The sequence below is a fragment of the Musa acuminata genome, chromosome BXJ1-4, assembly GCF_036884655.1.
Source record: "Musa acuminata AAA Group cultivar baxijiao chromosome BXJ1-4, Cavendish_Baxijiao_AAA, whole genome shotgun sequence".
Lineage (NCBI taxonomy): Eukaryota > Viridiplantae > Streptophyta > Magnoliopsida > Zingiberales > Musaceae > Musa > Musa acuminata.
Window position 1 is genome coordinate 8,498,809 of NC_088330.1, and position 22,987 is coordinate 8,521,795.

A 22,987-nucleotide genomic window follows, 5' to 3' on the forward strand; every position below is an offset into this window, starting at 1 on the left:
GCAAGGCGAGGTTGTCGTCGAAGGCTTGGGAGCTTTGTCTCAAGGAATGAGAGGAGAAACTAGCGAGCTCTTAGGCAGAGGAGAGCGCATGTTGTCGGCCATCAGTAAGGCCAACAGCACAACAATCGAAAGAGCATTACAGTGCCCCCGAATTATTATTTGTTATTGAAAAGACAATTCTACTCATGAATTAAAGCTTATTCTTTTTGCAACACTATATTCTAAGATCAGTGGTGCAAAAAGAAATAAAGAAAAACCTAATAAATTTTACTAGAAATGATCAACGATATTGATTGTTTTTTATTTATTTATTCAAGATATTTTTCGACAGAAAGATCAAAGGCGAGAAAAGATGTAACCAATCTCCAGTTAGGATATTACAACTTTCCTATTGTTCAAAAAGTTGTACCTGCATCTAATCCATTCACATTACGTTAAATTTGGCTGACCCAAGTAAATTTATATCATTGTAAATGCATAGACAAACAGCGCTAAGGATGGAACCAACAACAATATTATAAGTTCATTTCGCACAATACCACAATATCATAGCAATCAAGACAAAACAATTCAACGAAATCCAAAAGGAGAGCATCCAGAAAACCATCTCCAGATAGAAGAGCTTACACTTCAATAGAAAAAGGAAAACAAATTACATGATTCACAAAGATTAAAAATTGCAAAGATGACTTCATAAAAAATGATTCAAAAGAAAATTGGTTTTTGAAACATCACCCGTAGTCAATACTAAAAGCCTAAAACCACACTCTGCAGCATTTGAATGTTTGCTATGCCTCGCAAAATTCATAGAAAGGGAATGGGCAGTATCAAAGACAAGTTGGTATTCTACATATGACCACCACATAGACCAGCGTTTGGGAAACTAAGACAATACCTACTGGGCCTCATCTTCTGGTATGCTTTCACCAAGACTGCGCTGTGCCAATCTGTAGTACAGTATTCCCATTGTTGCCATACATGCCCTGCTCACAAAACAGATATCATATAAATCTCAGTCTTGAAGTTATCATTTTCAGAGGAAACCATTATTTCAAAATATGATGCCAAAATCATAAACGCTAACAGTCATGGACAAGAAGTCTGTAGCTAAGCACTACAAACATCCTGTCCATATCTATGAGAGAGCCAGTAAGTTGCAAGTTTTGCTCTCTATCAAACATATAATGTCAGTTGTTCATGAGTTTTTTTTTTAGTTGTTCATGAGTTGAATAGAGAACAAATCATATTAGAAGAACTAGAAGAGACACATATTTAATTGTCCTCAACTTCTATGTCAACAAAGTTTCTGTCTTTCCAAACTCCGTACACATATATTAATTCGGGAGAGATATATATATTCAACTGATAAGCGTGGTACCTACAGGTAAATCAGAGAACAAATTATGCAAAGTCAACTTCAAATTTTCATCCATAGACACCTGTTGAAGCAGTACTTCAGGTAAATCAGAGAACAAATTATGCAAGTCAAATAAAAATTCAAATTCTCACTCATAGACACCTGTTGAAGCAGTAGTTTTTCAATTTAAAACGCTTTCCAAGTTTTGTTCAATAAAAAAGGGAAAATTTCACATATATCCCTCCAAAGTTAAATGATTTTAGTATTTGCTCCCCTAAAATTAAGTTTAGCATATATATTCCTACAGAATTCAAAAACTTATATAGATATCATTGTAGTTAATTTCCATCAGTTTATCATTAGCATAATGTTATTCTTGAAATGTCCAATGACACTAATAAAATTCAAAAATATTACCCATATTCCTATAAATTATTAATTTTTGTATTTATTTACCCCTTTAACTTTAAGTTTTTGACAAAATCATTTAAGGGAATTTTAGGAAATTAAATTTTAATATTTCATAAGCTTATTGGTGACCATTATTATTAGTGGTTGATATGGCATAAATGAATGATTAAACATTTCAGGAGATATATATGCAATGTCTAAATATTTGGAGTATATATATATATATATATATATATATATATATATATATATATATATATACACACACACACACACACATACATAAATATTTAAAGGGATATATATGCTATATTAAATTTTGGATTATACGATTTTGAAACTTTGAAAGGTAGATGTGTAAAAAGCCCCAAAAACCAAAATTGAACTTCAAATATATGGTAAGAGAAGTCAGAGAAAATACATGATTGCCATGATAAGTAAAATTTTCCTCGGGTCCATTCTTGAAGATCTTTGATGTCGTATTCTTCCTTCTGGAATGCTATTTGCATTAGATTCTTTGCGTGGTGGTGCAGTCACTGGCAGAGTAGGCAGTGCGTTTGACCAGAAAGGTAGTAACATTCTTAGAAACTTGTGACCAACTGGACCTGCAATTAATATCAAAAAAACCTATATCATGAGTTTCTTAGCAACCAAAATGCGTAGAGTTTCTTAGCACTTACAATTTATAACAGTGAAATCTAAATGAAAGGATCTGACATATAGCTTACCCCGCCGTGTGTACTTTTTGTTTGTTCCATCTTCATCGTCAACATAGTATGATGTTTCTGAACTTTGCCTGTCGACATGGTAAGTAGGCTTTCTTGTAGTAGCACCAGGCTGTATGTCAGACACAACACATCAAATATCATGATCATCACAGCACTTATGGAATAAGTCATAGAATAACTTCAAATACAAAATAAGTCACAGCACTTGGACATAGAGCTTATTATTTCTCAAATATCACTTAGGCTTACTAGACTCGTGCTTTTCACAAGATGGTGATCTTGATTTTGCATGAATTGGTTTCCTAAAGCATCAGGGCCATCAACTTCAACAATCTCTGGTTCTATAGGCTTAGAGGAACCCACTCCAAGAGTAGAGTTATATACTTCATCTGAGTACTTATCATCTGTCACTGGCAAAGATAATGTTGGTCTTGAATCTTCAACAGGATCAACCGAAGTTGCTCCACCTTTTTCTGTGTCTTCAACCGCAGATACATGCACAAGTGGGCCAGAAGCAAATGCGGGAGGAGGCACACGATTCTCTACTGCAGGAAGTGAAACTAGGTGATTTCCAAATACATTTTTCTCGAGTCCACTCTGCAATACAAGACAGAATGCAAAATAAATTCAAGAGCATGAAGACAATGATATTATAACTGGAGGATGTTTGGAGGAAATATAAAAGCATCTAAAAGAGGTCCGGCAACAATGCAATTTTAACTCAAAAAATAATTTTTGATTAATGCGAAAGCATAAAGAGGAAGATATGGTGTTCAATGAATGAAGGTTCAGTAATTGTCCATCATCATCTCTTGGTCAGTGATGCATCCCATATAAGCTAAAAGAGTACAACTTAATCATAGAGATTAACCCAAGATAATTTTTTTAAACAAATTTTCTGCACATGATAAAAACAATTTCATGGGCACTTTCTGTATATAAGTTTAGGGTTAGTTACAATAAGTTTAAAATATAGAGATGATAAGATGGTCTTATTTCAGGAGATGATTAACTAAAGACTCAGTTGGCTTCTTTATCAGTCAGTGTCCTATAGAAGAAAACAATGTAATCAGCTAACGAAAAGAGGCAGAGGTAACAAAAATATACCAAATAAAGAGGAATTTAATTTTGGTTTGTCAGTCTTCTATCAACTTCCTCTTCTTTTTATGGTACTTCATGCTCCTATCTCTATGTTCTCTTGGACCATCCTTCTAACATTTCATAGATTTAAGTCATATTTCTTGTTATACTGAATCTTCTCTTCTCTACTAAGCTGCATATATGGTAGTCACGAACATTTGAACTTCACTAGACAGACGCTTTCACCTATTATGCCATCCTGACTGTCTAGCCTACTGAACCTGAAGGCATAGCTTGTGTCTAATTAATTGGAAGCTTCTTGTTTAGCCTATACATTTGGTAGATTTAAATAAGTTCAAGCAGATGCTTTAGTGGCATCATGACAGGCACAGCTTCTTCCTATATTTGTAGGCCAATAACCTTTAAGGTAGTGTGACCCTAGCTTAATCAGAAAGGAACTGAACAATTGGAAATTTTTACACTGATTGTGCCTTTTGCAATTTAAAAGAAGGATAAGAATAACAAAACTTGTATGCAAGATAAAGTGTCATAAGCTGACGTAAAAGAGTTAGAAACAAGCAAGAAAGATGACAAAAAAGCTCTAGAAACAAGCAAGAACAAAGAAGATTATAACATATATAAACACTGCTCTTGAATGAAATAGAACAGAAAAGTCTTGTGCTGATTTCTGGGTTAAAAAAAAAGGGCAGATGCCAGAAGTGACACTAAAAACAATAGCATTGTTTACATATAGCAGAAAACAATATCATGATATATAGGGGCTTGAACTAGCATAGTAGTTAAATGGCAACATACTTTGTAAGACAAAACAAACTTGAATACAGAATATGAAATTTTGAATAGGATAATTCAAGATTATAAGTATCCAAATCTGAGATTATCCAGCTAACAATTGTTCTGCAAAATCCAAAAAGGATTATAGCGATTGAAGAGATTGGTATCTGCTAGTCCATTGACTTAGCCATGTATAAATATAATCAACATAATTAAGATCAATAATGTAGTTTGATGTCCCAAATAGAAACCAACAAATTCCTCACCTGCTTGAATGTTCACTATTTAATAAAAAGTTTCTATTATAATTAAAAACAAAATGAACGGTGAAAGCTTGATAAAGCCACCTACATAGACATGTGAAAGTTCACTTTTTTGAAGTTAGAAACTTGGGATTTAGACATTCATGGTACAAAATGAAGAATATACTAATCATGATTTAGGAAAAATGTGAGAGTTACCTGTATTATTGCTTCCTTGAGTTTTGAGTGGAGAAGAGAACTTGTATCTTTGATGCTTATAGGAGGCCATATCTGCAAAAATGTGCTAATTCATTGGGAAATTCATCACTGCTTTCCAGGACAGAATTGTATATCATAACATAGAAAGCAGAGTAATATCTAGTTCTATGACTAAAGCTGAAAGGAACAAATTCTATCCTTGTCCCTTCCTTATGTTTATCAAATGAATAAGCAAAGTCTTCCTAAACTTATAAGCATACAGGCCACTAGAAGATCATAAGACACTCAATCTTTTACAAAAAGAAAAATAAAGAAATAAATTCTTGAACTTGTCGATCCAACCATTTCAGTTTGACCCAATCCATTAAAAAGGTCAGTCCAGTTCCTTGACCCACAAGCAGACTGAATCATGTACTGGTCAGTTGTTATCTACCCTTACTACCTATCTGAACCTGAATTAACCTGCTTGATTCCCAGTTTAAGGTTGACCAGAAAAACTCCTGGCAAATGGAACTGGTTGACTGTGAAACTAATCAAGTGATAAGAGAAGTGAACGATTTTTTTTAACGATTTGACTAATGCCTTGAGTTTGTTCAAATCTTCAGATGTGTGACTTGTACAATTTCCTCAATAGACTACTAAAGATGTTCACACAACCCACTGTCAAGCAACTCAAGAGTTTCCTGTGTTTTCAACCTAAATTCAGGCCAACAAATTCCTTTCTAAAGTAGCATTTCCTCTCCAAATTATTCTACAAATTTTCCTCTAGATAATTTTAATTATTTTAATTTTTTACAAAATTTTTTATACCTTTTTCTTTCTTTTCATGTCAAGACTATTAAAATTTAATCTGAAATTGCAAAAACCATGTAATTGATTAAGACATTGCTAGGACAATTGCATAGATGAACGGATCAAAAATATATAATTATTTAACTTTTGTCATTTAAGAAAAACAAAACAGTCTCTTAATCCATCACTTGCAAACTGAAGTCTGTTCTGCAACCAACAAAATGTAACAATTCAAAATTTTGCTAGAATAACTTACAGGGGAAGAACATGCAGGACACACGTATCCTGCAGGTGGAGTTTGAGGTGAGAAACTTTTAATATGTGAGACCAAGCAATGTGTGTGCATAAGATCTGAATGAGACAAACACAGAGAAGTTAATATATTGTGAATTGAGGTAACTTGTTCTTTTTAGAAAAAGTACACATGTAAAAGTGAGAAGCAACATACGCAAGCAACCCAATCGAGTAGTTTGATCGGTTCCAGCTTCCAATGCAGCGTTGCACAAAGAGCATATAGGGGGCCAGTTATACTCCCCATCAACTACCCAATCAGAATATTTTTTTACCTAAAGATTAAGAAAGAATCAGTGATTTTATAAAATTGGTAGGAAACAGTAAAATGTGTAAGTAATAGTACAATAAAATTGGTTAGATAGCATTTTATAAAAAAATTAAAGAACAAAAAAATAAAGAATCTACAGTTAGTATGAAATTTTATGAGATTAGAGGCTCAAGAAAAAAACACATTGGTAAATGAATAATGTGAGCGCAACATCATTTTCATCCAATAGCTATTGGATAATAAAAATATTTCATATCAAAATATCAATGACTAAAATTCAACAAATATAGGTATTCAGATATATAGCTTTCCTTTGGAGCATACTTTGTCGACGAAAGTGAAAAATCAAAAGGACTGGTTCCTCTAAGTAGTGACTAGCTACCAAAAGAAGCAAAAGGTCCAATTGAGAAATTTGTTGCAAGTCCAAAGGCTTCAAGTTTAGAACAAACTGAAATTCCTAGTTGCTCCCGATCCCCAATTGTTTATAGCAATTATATGCTCTAATTTATGAAGAATTTCCAGAACAAGTTCAAACAAGATCCAATATTTGGAACCTTGCATGAAGTCTTTTAGACACAGAAAAACATTTAAGAACAGTAATGCCATGGGCATATTTGATGCGAACAGTTGTTTCGGTCTTCACATCGAGCACTTGATAAGCATAAATTTTGCGAAGAAGGTGATTGCAGCCATGGGTTTAAATATCAACACTGGTACCCATATTGGAACCTTATTGGATCAAGTCCAGTTGAGAAATGGCACAGTAAGCCTTAGTGTACTGTTCAGAATACAAAAAATCATTTATATATTATTACTAATCAATATAGTTGTTGTTCCAATGTACAGATGTGGTATTGTTAGTATTTCATGGTATTGTTGCTAGATCTTTTTTTCCCTTTTTCTAACACTTTTGGAATGAAAGTATTATATTTACTTTATTAGTTTACGTTTTTATTGCTATTGTTGTCATGCTTGTTTGCTTATTGCTCTCCACTTCCTTTATCACCATACATACCGTAGTTTTTTATGTAGTGTAACCACCAAGGATATTTGCCCGGAAGAATAATCTGTGCTCCAGTGCTAAATTGTTAAATCCTCAATGCAACATCTCTAAAAAAATTACATGTGTGAAGAATTTAGTATGTAATGCTGCCATCAAAAGTCCTTGTGGAACATGACTTGTGCTAACCAAGCTATCAAATGCAAGATAGATATCAAGGTTAACAGTTAATACTACACCAAATAATCTTATTAAAATGTCCAGATGCGACTAATGACATTCTTGTTTACACCCCTAGTTGCAGTCAGTAAGGTAGCACCATATCGTTTGTACTTCAAATGTCCAGGCAGGAGAAAATAAGTCTCTACTCGTAGTACAACAGATTTAGATGATTACCACGCAGATTTGATGTTCTGGGAAACAAATGCATTGACCGCAAACAGGAAGCTTGTGGACGAAACAATAAAGCCTGGTTGCCTGTAAATTTAATGCTCCATTAGTTTCAAGAAAACCACACGACCGAGAATCAAAACCGCTTCTAAGAATATAAAGTAAAACAAATTAATCCTGCTTCGATTATTGAGCGTGAAAACGTTTTTTAACCTTCGAAAACAAATGGGACTTCACCTACTGAAAGAAACTCAAGAATCAAGAGAAGCAAATCCGTCGAAATCCTGATTTTGCACAACCTCTTCTCTTACTCAATATAAAACTACCTGAATTTAAGCTAAAGTTTACGCCCCGCCAAATCGATGATGACGAAATTTTCCGATGATAATGAAAACCTAGTGGAATCGAATAAATGCCTAATAGATCCAATGCTAGTACGAATTCGACCAGAAAGCCGCTGTTATATCTCGAAATTCCGAAAGACTAATTAAATTCTCAAAGCAACTGGCATCCGAGTTCCAAAATTCGATTCGAAACGAATCGAGGAACCGAAAAATGACGATATGAAACGCATAGTACAATACCGTGGCGCTCAGCGAGGGCAACAAGAAAATAAACGAAATTGAATCCGGGTACCTTGCGGCACTTGCAGACAACCATCGCATCGATCGAAGATCCCGCGAGGAGCGGCGTGAACGGGGAGCTCAATGGATCAGAGGAGGCCTTGGATTTTAGATTGGATCAAAAGGGTCGCGCGAGGCGAACAGATCGGGGAGAAGGACAGTTTAAGAGACGCCCGAGCGGATGCGAAACGAGACGGGTGCGTCCGCGTCCGAGTCACGGTGGAGCGGTAACAAACAAAGAGGCGGTGTGTTTTGATCTCAAAGGACGTGATACGTGAAGCAATATTAGCAGTCATCGACGCCGTTCATTTCAGATCGTAGGGCCGTGATGTCTAGTGCCTTCGTTATTGCTCCGTGATGATAGTCTTGACCGGTTCGATTCGAATCGGAATCGTATCGAAATCGAATTGACTCGACGGTTCTTTGGTTCCAAATTAAATAGATAAAACGATTTAATTATATTTATTAATTTTGAGAATCGAAACCATCCGTTATAGTTAGAATAATTGATTTTTTTTTAAATTAAAAATAATTAAAAAATCATAATGCTAAGGTATTATGATTTTAGCAATCGATTCCGATCCTAAATGATTTGGTGCCAATTCTCAAAAATTTAGGAACTCAATTCCAAAACTGAAATCATGGGATCCGAAATCATGTCAAAGTCTACATGAAGAACGGAGAGGATTCAAATGGATTAATCATGAATTCTACTATGAATTCATTATGTACATTTATAAATCCGGATAATAACAACAAGTACATTTATAAATCAGGATAATAAGACAAAAAAACCCTCAGCCCCTATTGAAATGACACCGACCGCGCTGGTTTTGAATTCGCTGCCCGCAAACTCTGATCGCTAATCGCTCCGTCCATTTTCATTCGCCCCTTTTCTCCTTTCGCCGTCAGATCGCGGTTTGCTTCCGCCGCTCGTCAAACCCCTGACCCTCTCTCCGATTTCCGGCCGCTATGAGCGCCGCCACTCTTCCGGCCACCGGCGGGAGGGAGCTCTCCGACCCACCCTCCGATGGCATCTCCAACCTCCGCTTCTCCAACCACAGCGACCTCCTCCTCGTCTCGTCGTGGGACAGGGTATGTCCCTAAACCTTTCCTGCAGTCCCCATTCTCCCGCCCCGACGAAATCCTGACTTCATCTCTCTAGGGTTTGGTCTTTTATCTCTTTGGTCACCCGCAGTAGGGCTTACTGATACCCTTGTGCTCAGAGTCTTCGTCTTTACGATGCCGGGGCGGACGCTCTCAAGGGGGAGTTCGCGCATGTTGGCCCCGTCCTCGATTGCTGCTTCCATGACGATTCATCGGGCTTTAGTGCCTGTGCCGACCATATGGTCAGAAGGTGTGCAAGGAATGTTCTCCGGGTGCATTATGTTTCTCTTGCTGCTTTTGTGGTAGTCAGCTACTCTGATGCTTGTGTATGTTGCTCTTTCTGTTTATAGACAATTTCAAGAATGACCAAGCACTCGTTTTATGTTTCGTTATGGCGTTTTTCTAGTAGCCCGGTGGAATATTAATAAGGTCGGCACTGGTGGTTTTAGGGTTTCAGATGCTGGTGGTTCCCTAATCTGGAGCGTTAGGGTGCTGGATTACTGCCAAGTGCTCTTTGTCTATATCGCAGTCAAAATGTGGTTCTATGCTCGAGCATCATGGTTACTTTGAAGTAGATCGAGTTATATGATTGGTTACAAGGCTAATCAAGTTCTTTTTCTAAAGGGGCTTTTCTATTTTCATTTTGAGCCTTGGCACCATGATAATGCTGCTCCTTCACAACTTTGGTGGCCAGAATTAGATCCACGGAGAACAACCTTTTTGTTTGTAGGAATGAGGTTGCATTCTTTGACCCCCCCATAAACTCATGTTGGCGGGAGTCTCATGCACTTGACCACTTTTTATTCTACTTGTCTCTGAGCATTTCATAACAAAATTTATTAATCGTAAGATTCCCCAATTCTTGATAAAACCATGCTATTCTGGAGTTCTGCAAGGAGACATACTATCTATTAGTTCCAAAATCTCATATGGGAAGTACACACTTTACATTGCTAAATTGTAGATAGCTGGCCTAGGAATTATTGTCACTTCAAAATCATGTTTGCTGAATTTTCTTCTTAGAAAAAAAATTAATTTTTTTTTGTTAACACTAGCAATTTGCAATCCTATGAACTTGTTGCAAATGTGACCTAATATTAACGAATGTCTTCATTTTAGTTCTCAGCTTGTCTTATTGGTTGAAACTGCTTATTTGAGGATCCTCATGGTCCTTTATATGTCATGCATAGAATATTTCAAAGTGCTTTGGTGACTTCATATGTTGGAAACCTACCTTTGTGTGGAGAGGCTAATCTGAGCTGAGTTGCTGTCTGAATGTCTTACTTTATATTACTCTATTAGCTATATGGTTTTAGTCTTCTTTTTTCATCTAAACATAGCAGAAGATGATGCATTGTGTCATTTTATTATTGAAGTGTGCAAACATGTGAGTATGAACCATATTTTTTTCTTTCATTAATATTTTTGCTTAATTGGTGTTGTATTGTCAAGTTTGTTACTGGTCGTATAACAAAACCTTATATCCTTCATCCATCTATCATGTGCATCATTTTGATGAATTTATTTTTATAGGGTATGTTCGATACTCAACAGATTTTCTGATTTTAGTGTTGAGAGACATTTACTTTCTTAAAACAATTATTCTTATATCAATTTTTTGAGTGAGAATAAGTATTTGCCTATTCAAGCTAGAAAACTGCGTCTTGGGTTTTCTTCTCAACGTTGAACTGTTGTAAACAAAGGGATGCTGTGATGGCAATTGTGGCGGTATTATGGTAGTGGTAGCGGTTGTAATGGTGACAATGATGTCACCTATTATGACAATGGTGATCGTACAGTGTTATTGGCGTTGGTGGGGCAATGATGATGGTGATGCTGATAAGAATGTTTGAGTGATGGTGATGATGATGATGGTGACATGATGCAGGTAGGCATAATGGGGTTGGCAGTCATGGTGATAGTTGCACTCATGGTTTAATATTGATACATAATAATCGGCATTTTCTGATATGGCCAATAATTGGTAATGGACCAATGAACTTGATGCTATTCAGTGATTTAAAAAGTGCCAGGCGCCAAGGTCAAAAAATGCCTAAGGCGCTAGGCGCTCGCCCGAGCGAAGCGAGGCGCTAAAATATAAAAATATATAATATAATTAATAAATATAATTATTTAAAATTTTAAATAAAAATATGTTATTAAATTAAGAAAATCTAAGATACAAAATCACAATGTCACATTAAGTTTCAAAATTCAAAACAATAAAATTTTACATCAAAGTCATTCATCATAATCAATATTATCGTCATTTTCATACAAATCATCTTCGTTGAATTCGTCTTCTTCCTCTTGTCCTTCGATTCCTTCCTCTTCATCAAGATATGTTTCATTCTCTATGTCTTCAACAATAGCAGGAGTCGAGCTTGATGTTTTTGCACTCATTTTTCTCTTTGACATCTGTCTTGTATATGTTTGTAATTCTCCAACACCTGAAGCTCTTGTCACATCTCCCCATGTCAATCTATCATCTTCAAATACAAGCTCGTCTTCAGCATCTTGCAAGTTAGCACCTATTTCTCCTACTAACCACTCATTTGAATCATCAATATCTTGTAATGAGATTGAATCAAATCTATTTTTCAAATCATGACGAGTCTTCAAAGTTTGATTATACTTTATGTAAACAAGATCGTGCAATCGTTGATGTTCTAACCGATTTCTTCTCTTCGAGTGAATCTATCATGTCATATAATTTAAAAATATATTAATACATATATCTAAATAAATAAATTAATTAAAACAAAAATATTTAGTAATACTTACATGCTAAAAAACACTCCAGTTTTGCTCACAACCCGAAGCACTATATGTCAAACTAAGTACTTTGATAGCAAATTTCTGTAAGTTCGGGGTGGAATTTCTAAATAGACTCCACCATTCAGTTGCAAAATTTATATTATTATTAGCAATAACATAGTAACATAATATATATGAAATTAATTATATCAAATTATTAATACCTGGAGAGGTAGTTGTCCTGGATCGAATGACAATTGGAATTCCAAAAAGACCTTCAGCATTTTTATATAAAGATAATTCATGAATAATTTTATCTTGAACCTCAAGGGTGGGAACTAATCTTGCAACGCACTGATATAACCCACCCAAAACTTCTGCATCAAATCCAACAGATTTAATCTTATAAAAGAATTCAGGGTTCAAATAATATCTTGCTGCATGTAAGGGACGATGAAGTTGACAATTCCATCTTTCATCAATGATTGTAAAAATTTTCTCATATTTTTTTTCATTTTCATTAAAATATCTTTTAATCGTCTCCTTTGCTCTATTCATAGCCTCATAAATATATCCCATTGCATGTTTATTTTCATTATCCACCAACCGAAGGACTCGAACAAGAGGGCCCATTACCTTTAATATATAAACTACATGATTCTAAAAGTATGACATTAAGATGATATCAGTAGCCCTTTTGCCTTTTGCTTCTTTTGCCCATTTGCTTGTCACCCATTTCTCAGAGGTAAACATATTTCTCAGAGTATGTTTTTGACGATGCACGCTCTGTAATGTCAAGAATGAAGTAGCAAATCGGGTGACACCATGTCTCACTAATTCTTTATTCCCTGTAAATTCTCTCATCATATTCAAAGCCCCAATGTGATTATAAAGAAATCCAACAACAAAAATTGCCCTTTCTAAGGTTTTATTGATTTCTAAGATCTTTTCAATATCCTTCAACATTAAATCAATACAATGTGCTGCACATGGAGTTCAATACAAGTGTTGTCTTCTTGATTCAAGCAATTTACCTAAGACAAAGGATAACAAAAATGATAAGACTTAAGAGTTTAACACACTTAATTGAAGATAAAATAATTAACAAAATCAAAAGATAAATATTACCAGCTAAAACATAATTGCTTCCATTGTCGGTTATGATTTGAACGATATTTTGTTCTCCAATTTCTTCCACGAAGTTGTCAAGTAAATCATATATCTTGTCTTCAGATTTTACAAAAGATGAAGCATCAATTGACTTCACAAACATAGTCCCTAAAGAACAATTAACCATAAAATTAATTATACTCCTGCATCTCCTGTCAGTCCAAACATCTGACATAATAGAGCAACCATGTGTTGCCCATGATTCTTTATGACCCTTTAGTAAGTCATTTGTATAATTCAACTCTTTTTGCAGCAATGGAACTCGCATCTCATAATAACTTGGAGGTTTTAATCCTGCACCATATCTTCCAATAGCTTCAATCATATCCTTAAAACTGTCTAAACGAGTTGTACTAAGGGGAAGACCAGCCTGATAGAAGAAGCGAGCAATGTGCTGAATTATTCTTCCTCTTATTTCTTTATCACAAGCATCACTTATATTTGTTTGTCTAAATTTTGAGCCTCCTGCTTGCCCTTGTTGTTTCTGGGATCCTTGAAGCATATATAGATCCATCGGTCCTTTTTTACCTTTCTTAGTACTCATAACTTCTTTTCCCCTTTTGTCGTATACTCTTTTTTCACTTGGGTTAATACTCATAGAATAATCTTCTTCTTCTTCCCTGAGATGTTCAACATTGTCTTCTGGTAAATTCCCGTAAGATTCATTCTTTTGTATCTTCTTTTCATTCATATAACTCAACAACTCTTCTTTTATCTCAGGTGGACATTTTTTGCAAGCTGCTGCATTCTTGAAATTTCCTACTAAATGTTGTTTTGCACGAAAAATACCACCTTTGGTAGTCTTATTGCAGAATATGCAAGTCACTGCATTATGATTTTTCGGATCCTTCAAATAATTATACTTCTATGCAGGATCCTTTTTTGATACCATTGGAGACTCTATTGAGTTGCTCTCTACACTTGCCATTTATGTTGAAACCTAGCAATAATTTCAAATAAATAAAAATTAATAACATTAAAATCAAAATAATATATTATTAATCTATTAACAGTATTAAAAATTAATCATTTCAAAATTCAAATAAACTTAATATTAAGAGTAAAGCCTGACGGAGAAACGAGGAAGCAGCGGCGAGCGGCGGCAGCGGCAGCGGGGAAGGGAAAGGGAGCGGGAGGTCCGAGCAGCGGGAGGGCTCGCGGGAGGCGCGAGCAGCGGGAGGGCTCGCGGGAGGCGCGAGCAGCGGGAAGGCTTGCGGGAGGCGCGAGCAGCAGGAGACGCGAGCAAGGGAAGGGCTCGCGGGAGTCGCGAGCAGCGGGAAAGCTCGCGGGAGGTGCGAGCAGCGGGAGGGCTCGCGGGAGTCGCGAGCAGCGGGAAGGCTCGTGGGAGGCGCGAGCAGCGGGAGGGCTCGCGGGAGTCGCAAGCAGCGGGAGGCACGAGCAGGGGGAGGGCTCGCGGGAGTCGCGAGTAGCGGGAAAGCTCGCGGGAGGGCTCGCGGGAGCTGCGAGTCGCGAGCAGCGGGAAGGCTCGCGGGAGGCGCGAGTAGCAGGAGGCGCAAGTAGGGGGAGGGCTCGCGGGAGTCGCGAGCAGCGGGAAGGCTCGCGGGAGGCGCGAGCAGCTGGAGGGCTCGCGGGAGGCGCGAGCAGCTGGAGGGCTTGCGGGAGGCGCGAGCAGCGGCAGCAGGAGCGACGAGCAGCGAGATCGGGAGCGGCAGTGGGGTAGGGTTAGGGTTATATCGGTTTAGTTGGTTCGATTGAACCAACTAACAACCGAACCAGGACCAAACCAGACCTAAAATCCTGGTTCGGTCACTTGGTTTACCCAGGCGCTCGCCCGAAGCGCCCAGCGCCTGGGCTCGGGCGAGCGCCCAGGCGGCGCCTGCTTGAAGCGCGCCGCCTGGGACATTAGCGAGGCGTAGGCGAGCGCCTAAGCGCCTCTTTCAATCACTGATGCTATTTGGTGTATAACTTTTTAAATATTTTTCTATTGATTTTGAGTAGTTCTGTTTGGTAAATTGCATTAGCAGTCTTTTAAAACCAAAACTAACAACCTGATGCATTTTAGTGAAGAAAAAGAGACGGTTCGAACTTGGAAGAGCTTTCTCTATGACAGTCGAAAATCTTCTTTTTAAGTTTATATATATAAAGGCTTATGGGAAGAGTACTGTCGGTTTACCAAAAATTTTTATGCATTATGTTGTCTTTCAATTCTTATTCTTCTTGGTTTAAGATCAAGAATGATAGTTGACGATGCCGCTTACATTTTCTTCCATAGTATTAAAACATGCTACTGGAGATAAGGTGGTTAGAGCTGAAGCATTTTCTGAAATGTTGTTTGGAATGCTTCTCCAACTTTGATATGCTTGAAAGGCCTTTTTTTCTCTGTTTGGTTGTGAATAATTTCTTTGGTCGAATGATTAATCCTGGACTGGTTCAACTTTGCCTAATCTGTTATGTCATTAAAAATATTCAAACATTATAGTTTTAGAAGATGCAGTTGTTGTACATTTGTATATTCTTTCTTTATGATGGACTGGCTGAGAAACTTTGAGGAGTTTGGGAATGCCTAATCTTTTATGTAGTCAATAGTGATTATCTTGCACATTTAGTGACAGACAGATGCTACTTTAACTGGGTTAATTGTGTTTTATTAACTTGTTTCAGGTTTGTCTTTGGTTCTGGCAAGGAGGATATTTTAGGACGCCATGATGCTCCTGTCCGTTGTGTTGAATACTCTTATGCAACAGGTATAATCAATGCTCTAACTTCTAGCAATTAGCTATTTCATTCTTGATTTGGGACTTTGAAGACTGAAAAAGGCAGATCATCACTATTTCATGTTATTATGTTCCTATCGAGGTTCCACACATGAAAAGATGACTGATAGGTTAGGTTGGTAATGAGGATGTTAATACATATCATGTTATCTGTCATATTCAAAATTCTAGCGCACTTAATTCGAGTGGTGTAATGTTTTGGATGCCTATGACTACATCCTATTATGTGGTTCTAAAAAAGTTGTTCTTTCTAGTAGCTTTAAAGAATTGAAGTGCCATATTAATAGATGATATTGATGATATTTTGTACTCATACATTCTTCTAATGGGATGATTCAGATTGACTATGCTCATCCTTTGATTTAAAGAGAGAGAAAAAAAAAGAAAAGATGCACAATCATTTACATGATTTTCCCTGAAGGATACTTTGGCACATTATTTTCCAAGGTTAGGTTGGTAATGAGGATGTTAATACATATCATGTTATCTGTCATATTCAAAATTCTAGCGCACTTAATTCGAGTGGTGGAATGTTTTGGATGCCTATGACTACATCCTATTTGATGGTTCTAAAAAAGTTGTTCTTTTTGGTAGCTTTAAAGAATTGAAGCGCCATATTAATAGATGATATTTTGTACTCATACATTCTTCTAACAGGATGATTTAGATTGACTATGCTCATCCTTTGATTTAAAGAGAGAAAAAAAGGAAAAGATGCACAATCATTTACATGATTTGCCCTGAAGGATACTTTGGCACATTATTTTCCAAGGAACATAATCATTACTCACTTATTTTGTGTCGTACTCTTGGATTAGTCAGTATTTGCTTCTCTTTAAATTTAGAAATCATTGAATACTTTTCATAGTGGTCAGGCTGCATTGTCTAATTGATCATCTAGTACATTGTTTTGAATTTGTATTTCCTCTTACCTAGTACTCAGCAGAAGAGTTAAAGAAGGTAAAAATGGATACTATTACTTTACTAATTGATTGCTGAAAAATATATATGAATATAAATGGATGATTAGTTTTGTGATAAAATTTGCTCAAGTGTATAACTGGTTCTTCCATGAACTTAATTTAGGATGAGATATTAACCATTGCATGAATTGGTTATGTCATTTGGATGCATTAACTACTATTTTTCAGAAATGGCTACAATTCTTTTTCATATTTTTTATGATGCAAATTTAGAGGGTAGATGCTGATTAAACAAGTTTCAGTTATAATTGTATGCTCTTGCGCAAAGGTCATCATGGTACTTATTGATGTTTACTGATTTACTCAAACTTCATTAGAGTTGCATATCCATTATGCATTATCTTTAGTAAATAATATGAAATAGCTGGAGGGAAATTAAATTTTAGAATTATGTTATATTGCATTTTGGTGGAAAATGTCAAAAGTCAATCTAACAGATAAAAGGGATATAAAAGAAAACAAGAATAATTACTCTAAGATTTAGCTTTGTTTTATTTTGTTTTTTTTGCCTTTCAGTTGCTTCTTAGTTTGTCTCTGATCACATCTTTTTCCTAAATGAGAGGCATGTTCATTGATTATAATAAGATATAATCACAATGACATCAGAAATATAGCAAAAGCACATATCTAAACAATAGTTGATATTAGTGATAATCAAAATTCAAAATATCTTAAATTACAAGATGAAGTTAATGAGCATGGGTTAATATCAATTTTAGTGCAAATTGTGGGTTCTTATTGTTGAGTCTTTTTCACTGTCAGTCTGAAGCCTGGGAAAAGGAGAGTTGCTCTATGTAGCTGACAGTCAGCTTAAAACTTTGGGCTAGTTGGAATTAATTATAAAGTTTAGTGATACAAACAAATCTTAGAAACTATGAACAAGTTAAGTGTAACTTCGGTAGAAGATAAGATGTGGGAAAATCTTTTAAGATGGTGAACATATCCAAAAGAGACCCATATGTACTCTGCTAGACGAGATAACTTGATTAAGAGGAGGGAGATTGAAAAGAGCTTAATTAGAAACTATGAAGAGATATGATTATTTGTAATTAGACCAACTGGTTTGATTATGGCTTAAATGTGGGGGGGGGGGGGGGGGAGGAATATTCATGTAGCTAATCCTAAAAAATTAGAACATTGTGGCTTACCATTGTTGTTCTTCTACGAGTTGGCATTACAAAAATGTTTAATAAGATAATACTAAACAAATGCAAGGATTATAATTTGGGGAGGCTGAGTTAAGGTACAGTCAGTTTAAGGCAATGTGAAATATCTACATCTCAATCCAAGTGTGACTAAACCTGACTAAAGTCACAAGACTCACAACAGCACAAAATGGTCAGGTCTGGTTGGGTTAGGTCACCAGCTTTCGAAGAAATCTGATTCTATGGTCCTTCACAAGACTAAAAGGTAGGAAAGACTGAATTCTGGACATGTCAACTTGGTTGGTTTAGCAAACCTGTGTACCGACTTCTCATGGGAGACGTGGTGATGTCTTATGTATAATTTCATTTGAATGGAAATTTGTGTCATCTATACCTCAATCCTAGTTATTATGTCCTTAAATTTATGATGCATCTTGATTGTTTATTTGTTTGTATCATCTAAGGCCAAGTAATTACTGGAAGTTGGGACAAGACACTGAAATGCTGGGACCCTAGAGGTGCAAGCGGCCCAGACCATGCACTTGTTGGGACATATCCACAACCTGAACGAGTGTATTCTCTTTCCTTAGTTGGTCATCGTTTAGTAGTTGCTACTGCAGGAAGGCATGTGAATGTCTATGATTTGCGCAATATGTCTCAACCAGAACAACGAAGGGAATCATCATTAAAATATCAAACTAGATGTGTTCGTTGCTATCCCAATGGCACAGGTGAAGCTTTTATGTACTAATAATTTATTTTTTCAGCTATCTTCATAAATTTGTATCTTACATGTTATTAATTAGTAGTTGATGTATACGTATGTGAAACTGCTATATTTTTGTGGCATTGTTGTCAGGGCTTATAGCGTCTAAAGCATCTTACGAATGTGCACCTAGGGGGCTTCAGTTACTTTTGTGGCATATATTTAATGTTATTTAGTCTCTCTGCCAACAAAATTTTGGAGGTGGATCAATTTGGTGGATCACTGGTCATTGCAGACTTTAAACATTTCCCGGATTAAGCAATGTGATATATGAACAAGGGATATTTGCTGAACCTCTAACATTTCTAGAAACACATTGCTCAACATTTCTTGAAATCATTCAATTGATTCTTCTCCAATGCATTTTCATTTTAAGGTGGTTTCAAAGATTGATGGGACTAGTGTGCATCGGCTGGTATTTACTGATATGGTGAAGGATCGGTATTTGACCATGTAGCTTGATACTAGTCAGCATTCATCTTTTTGACATTTTTATTGATACCAGGTGGTATCCAGTTTGACATGGTGTTGAAACTGGTTTCAGCCTGATATTCTAAACCTTGGTTAAATTGTCTTGTCTAATTGCAAAATAAATATGAACAACTGGTCCTTGCAGACTCTAAACATTTCCCGGATTAAGCAATGTGATATATGAACGAGGGATATTTGCTGAACCTTAACATTTCTAGAAACACATTGCTCAACCTTTCTTGAAATCATTAAATTGATTCTTCTCCAATGCATTTTCAATTTAAAGTGGTTTCAAAGATTGATGGGAGTAGTGTGGTTTCAGCCTGATATTCTAAACCTTGGTTAAATTGTCTTTTCTAATTGCTAAATAAATATGAACAACAACCTTCTGGGAATTTAATATTTCACTGAAGTTCAAATTTTTTCTCGCATCCAATATAAAAAATCTGGGCTTCCATTTTTGGTAACCTGACTATGTGCAGTAGCCTGTTGGCTTTCTATCTGCACTTAAAACTTGTTTAATGTTCTTGCTTCTTAGAAGTTTGTTGGCATTACTGTGCATAATATTGCATTACTCGGCCATTGTCTCATCATCATCTCTCTGTTGATTAGTATCATTATGAACTTTTGTCATCATGCTATTATTATATCAATATGAAAACATACATTCTAGATTAGTTACTGCCAAGTAGTGTCATTGGTTGAGTGATTCTTTCCTTTTCCTTTTTTGGTTGCTTTTTAGTGTTACTGAAGTCTCGACCCGTACTTATAATATGAACTCAGAACATTTCTTCCACATTTTGAATGTGATTTTGGAAGAGTTCATCCTTAAACATGAGGCAGAATCTTGGGATGTTATCTTTAACTTTCATCTTTTACATTATTCAGGTTGCAACTTGGGAGTATATTAAATCTGTATTGATTCTTTCGTAAGGGATTTTCCACTGTTTGTTTTCACAAATGTACCACATCCTGAATATTCAGAAGCTTCCATATTGGAGTCATTTCCTGGCGTTCAGTAGTGTGTTGCACATGAGAATCACAACTAGTATCAAGTGATTTAAAAAGATAATAACACCAATATCTAATTCACACATGTTCTTATTAAAAGGAAAACTCAATAAATTTTACACTTATGGGAAAAGGATGTATTATTATGATATTATTATTTATAACAAAGGAAAAACTTATTCCAGCAATTTTCTCAAAAGTTCACAATTTTGCTGTCAAGAAACTAGACCTAGGATTTGGGATTAACATAGTGTTAAGTAACTGTTTCCTCATTAATTTATTATATTTATGCTTTCTTTTCAAGTGGCAAGGAGATTGTCATATTATCTAAGAATGAAATCGTACAATGGTTAAAGGATCTCTTGGTTAGTTATACCATATTTCTATGATCTGTCTAATTGACCAGAAATTATGGTAGAAATTGTACCGTTTTTACATCTTTGGTTTGTTATTATCGAGGAATATTATGTAAAATTCTTGCTATTTGATGCAGGTTTTGCTCTTAGTTCTGTCGAAGGTCGAGTAGCTATGGAGTTTTTCGATCTATCAGAGGCTGCTCAAGCGAAGAAGTAAGATATTCTTGTGTTCATAAACAACCCTTATTCTGTCCGTTTGCAACATGTTTTTACTATATGAGAGGACTTTAGAGGGAATAAAAAAATTTACCATTTTAGTTAAGATTTTTGTTCATTTTGTGCTTGGTAGCATGAATCTTCCAGATTGGGTACCCATTACCTGGGTATTCATGGAAATGTATGCATGCACCTACTTTCCTTTCTATAAGCTTGTGGCTTTCTTCTTTATGAGTAATGTCCTCCTGCTGTTGCTACCTCAAGCTTCTCTAGATTCTCTATCATGTTAAACATATTTCTTTTTCATATCAGCAGCACAAACCTTGAGTCTAACACTGCTGCAGTCAACTACGACAAATATTAAATACTGGAAGCCTTTATTTATCTTTGCAGTAGATCAATTTATGTTTTCTGGTTCTAATGGTAACATTTCATGTTGCAATAAAAAAATCTACGAGCTCATGGACTAATACATTTTTGGTGTTCATGATGACTAGTTTTAGGATATTGCTCCTGTGAAATAATGTTGATGCTTTATCATTTTTATTTGTGATAAGTCCTCTGTTTCACTAGACAATGTTACTTCAGGTATGCGTTCAAGTGCCACCGTAAATCGGAGGCTGGGAGGGACACTGTTTATCCTGTCAATGCAATTGCGTTCCATCCAATGTAATCTCTCTACACTGATTTAAATGACAGAGTTGTACAATTATACTGTCATTTATATTTTATGATTTGTATTGGTCATCAGCTATGGGACATTTGCTACTGGAGGTTGTGATGGTTACGTTAATGTGTGGGATGGCAACAATAAGAAAAGACTTTATCAGGTAAATATTTTATTAAATGGTGAATGTTTATGTTGGTGTTCAGAAACTAACAAGGTCCATATGTTGTATTGTTCTGTAGTATTCAAAATACCCGACAAGCATTGCTGCATTATCCTTCAGCAGAGATGGCCGTCAGCTTGCTGTGGCATCTAGCTACACATTTGAGGAGGGTGACACACTGTAAGTTAATAAGATCTATTTTATCACCTTGGCAGTATGGGATCTTTTTGATGTTTTAATGCCATTGTGGAAAAATTAAAATTGCAGTCATGAGCCTGATACCATCTTTGTGCGGAATGTAAATGAAGTAGAAGTCAAGCCAAAGCCCAAGGCTTTACCTGCACCACCTCCGTAACTATAGTTCTTGCAGCAAGGAAATTGCACCTTGAATGGATATTTGGAGTGATGGTTCTGTCTGCCGCAGCTGCTGTCCTTTGAATGGTTACTAAGCTACTATGAATACGAAAAATCTTGTAATGAAACCAAAACTTCTGATTTCTTTCTTTTCTTTTCTTCTTCAGGCAGTGTTCGAGAGACCATTTTCCTTGATCATCTTGTTGTAGCTATCTGGATAATGATTGTCATTATGTTGCTGGTTTTGATCCAATGTTTCAGCGTCAATGAAGTATGGTCTTCATTGCTGTTGTTGTTAAGTAGATCTCCAATGATTTTGTGCCTGGGTTGTGGGGGTTGGATCTTAAATGATTTTATTTTTTCGAGGCATTTTTGAAAGAAGAGTTGTATTCAACACTTTTATGTGATCTTGGTTCTCCTTGATAAATTGTTCTACAGACAAATTAGTCAATGAAATATCATATTGACTCATTGGAAAAAAAAGTTCCTTTTCGAGGATAAATTCCGCGATATATATTGGTGGGAGTCTCAACCTAATGTGTTAGACATTATTTTCTTAGATGTAACTATATTGGTTACAATACATGAACAACAACAATAATAATAAATATTTTTGTCATTTTTCGTGACAGGTATTATGTTGTTATCCAATTTTAATTTAGATAACAACATTTTCTCGTGCACAATAAAATAAATAATCTTTTTCTCGTACGATTAATTGGACCATTATAATTGTACACACTGATCCTCCCTTGACCCACGGAAGCTTTGCAAATTTAGCCAGAAAAATCATTTAATTAAAATCGGATTCGGATCCGGATCGGACCTAACCTTAGCGGATCGGATCGAATAGGCGCCCATACCTGACTTAGGTACCAGACTACGTT

General features: G+C 36.0%; 2 protein-coding genes across 2 annotated transcripts; one reads left to right on the forward strand and one right to left on the reverse strand.

The window, feature by feature from the left end:
• Window positions 1-612: 612 nt before the first annotated feature.
• On the reverse strand, window positions 613-8,418 carry LOC135645584 (uncharacterized). Its single transcript, XM_065164121.1, has 9 exons — window positions 8,213-8,418; window positions 7,583-7,663; window positions 6,073-6,190; window positions 5,881-5,975; window positions 4,833-4,904; window positions 2,746-3,093; window positions 2,497-2,605; window positions 2,190-2,373; window positions 613-983 (listed from the first exon to the last, which is right to left on the reverse strand). Exons 1-9 carry the CDS (start codon window positions 8,234-8,236, stop codon window positions 896-898), a joined length of 1,119 nt encoding a protein of 372 aa, XP_065020193.1. The 5' UTR covers window positions 8,237-8,418; the 3' UTR covers window positions 613-895.
• Window positions 8,419-9,029: 611 nt separating this feature from the next.
• LOC135645590 (mitotic checkpoint protein BUB3.2-like) lies at window positions 9,030-22,399 on the forward strand. The gene is made up of 9 exons (XM_065164127.1): window positions 9,030-9,294; window positions 9,426-9,556; window positions 15,856-15,938; window positions 18,561-18,827; window positions 20,838-20,913; window positions 21,505-21,585; window positions 21,668-21,746; window positions 21,826-21,926; window positions 22,014-22,399. The coding sequence occupies exons 1-9, from the start codon at window positions 9,172-9,174 to the stop codon at window positions 22,099-22,101; spliced, it is 1,029 nt and encodes a 342-aa protein (XP_065020199.1). The 5' UTR covers window positions 9,030-9,171; the 3' UTR covers window positions 22,102-22,399.
• Window positions 22,400-22,987: the final 588 nt, after the last annotated feature.

Bases quoted from the DNA above. Each gene is read 5' to 3' on its own strand.
- LOC135645584 (XM_065164121.1), bottom strand. From the start codon at position 8,236: ATGGTTGTCTGCAAGTGCCGCAAG. The intron at 2,374-2,496 runs GTAAGCTATATG...TATTAATTGCAG, and splicing joins CAAAAAGTACACACGGCGGG to GTCCAGTTGGTCACAAGTTT. The intron at 984-2,189 runs GTATTTTCTCTG...TTTTGTGAGCAG, and splicing joins TTACTTATCATGGCAATCAT to GGCATGTATGGCAACAATGG.
- LOC135645590 (XM_065164127.1), top strand. From the start codon at position 9,172: ATGAGCGCCGCCACTCTTCCGGCCACCGGCGGGAGGGAGCTCTCCGAC. The intron at 9,295-9,425 runs GTATGTCCCTAA...CCTTGTGCTCAG, and splicing joins TCGTCTCGTCGTGGGACAGG to AGTCTTCGTCTTTACGATGC. The intron at 15,939-18,560 runs GTATAATCAATG...GTATCATCTAAG, and splicing joins TGAATACTCTTATGCAACAG to GCCAAGTAATTACTGGAAGT.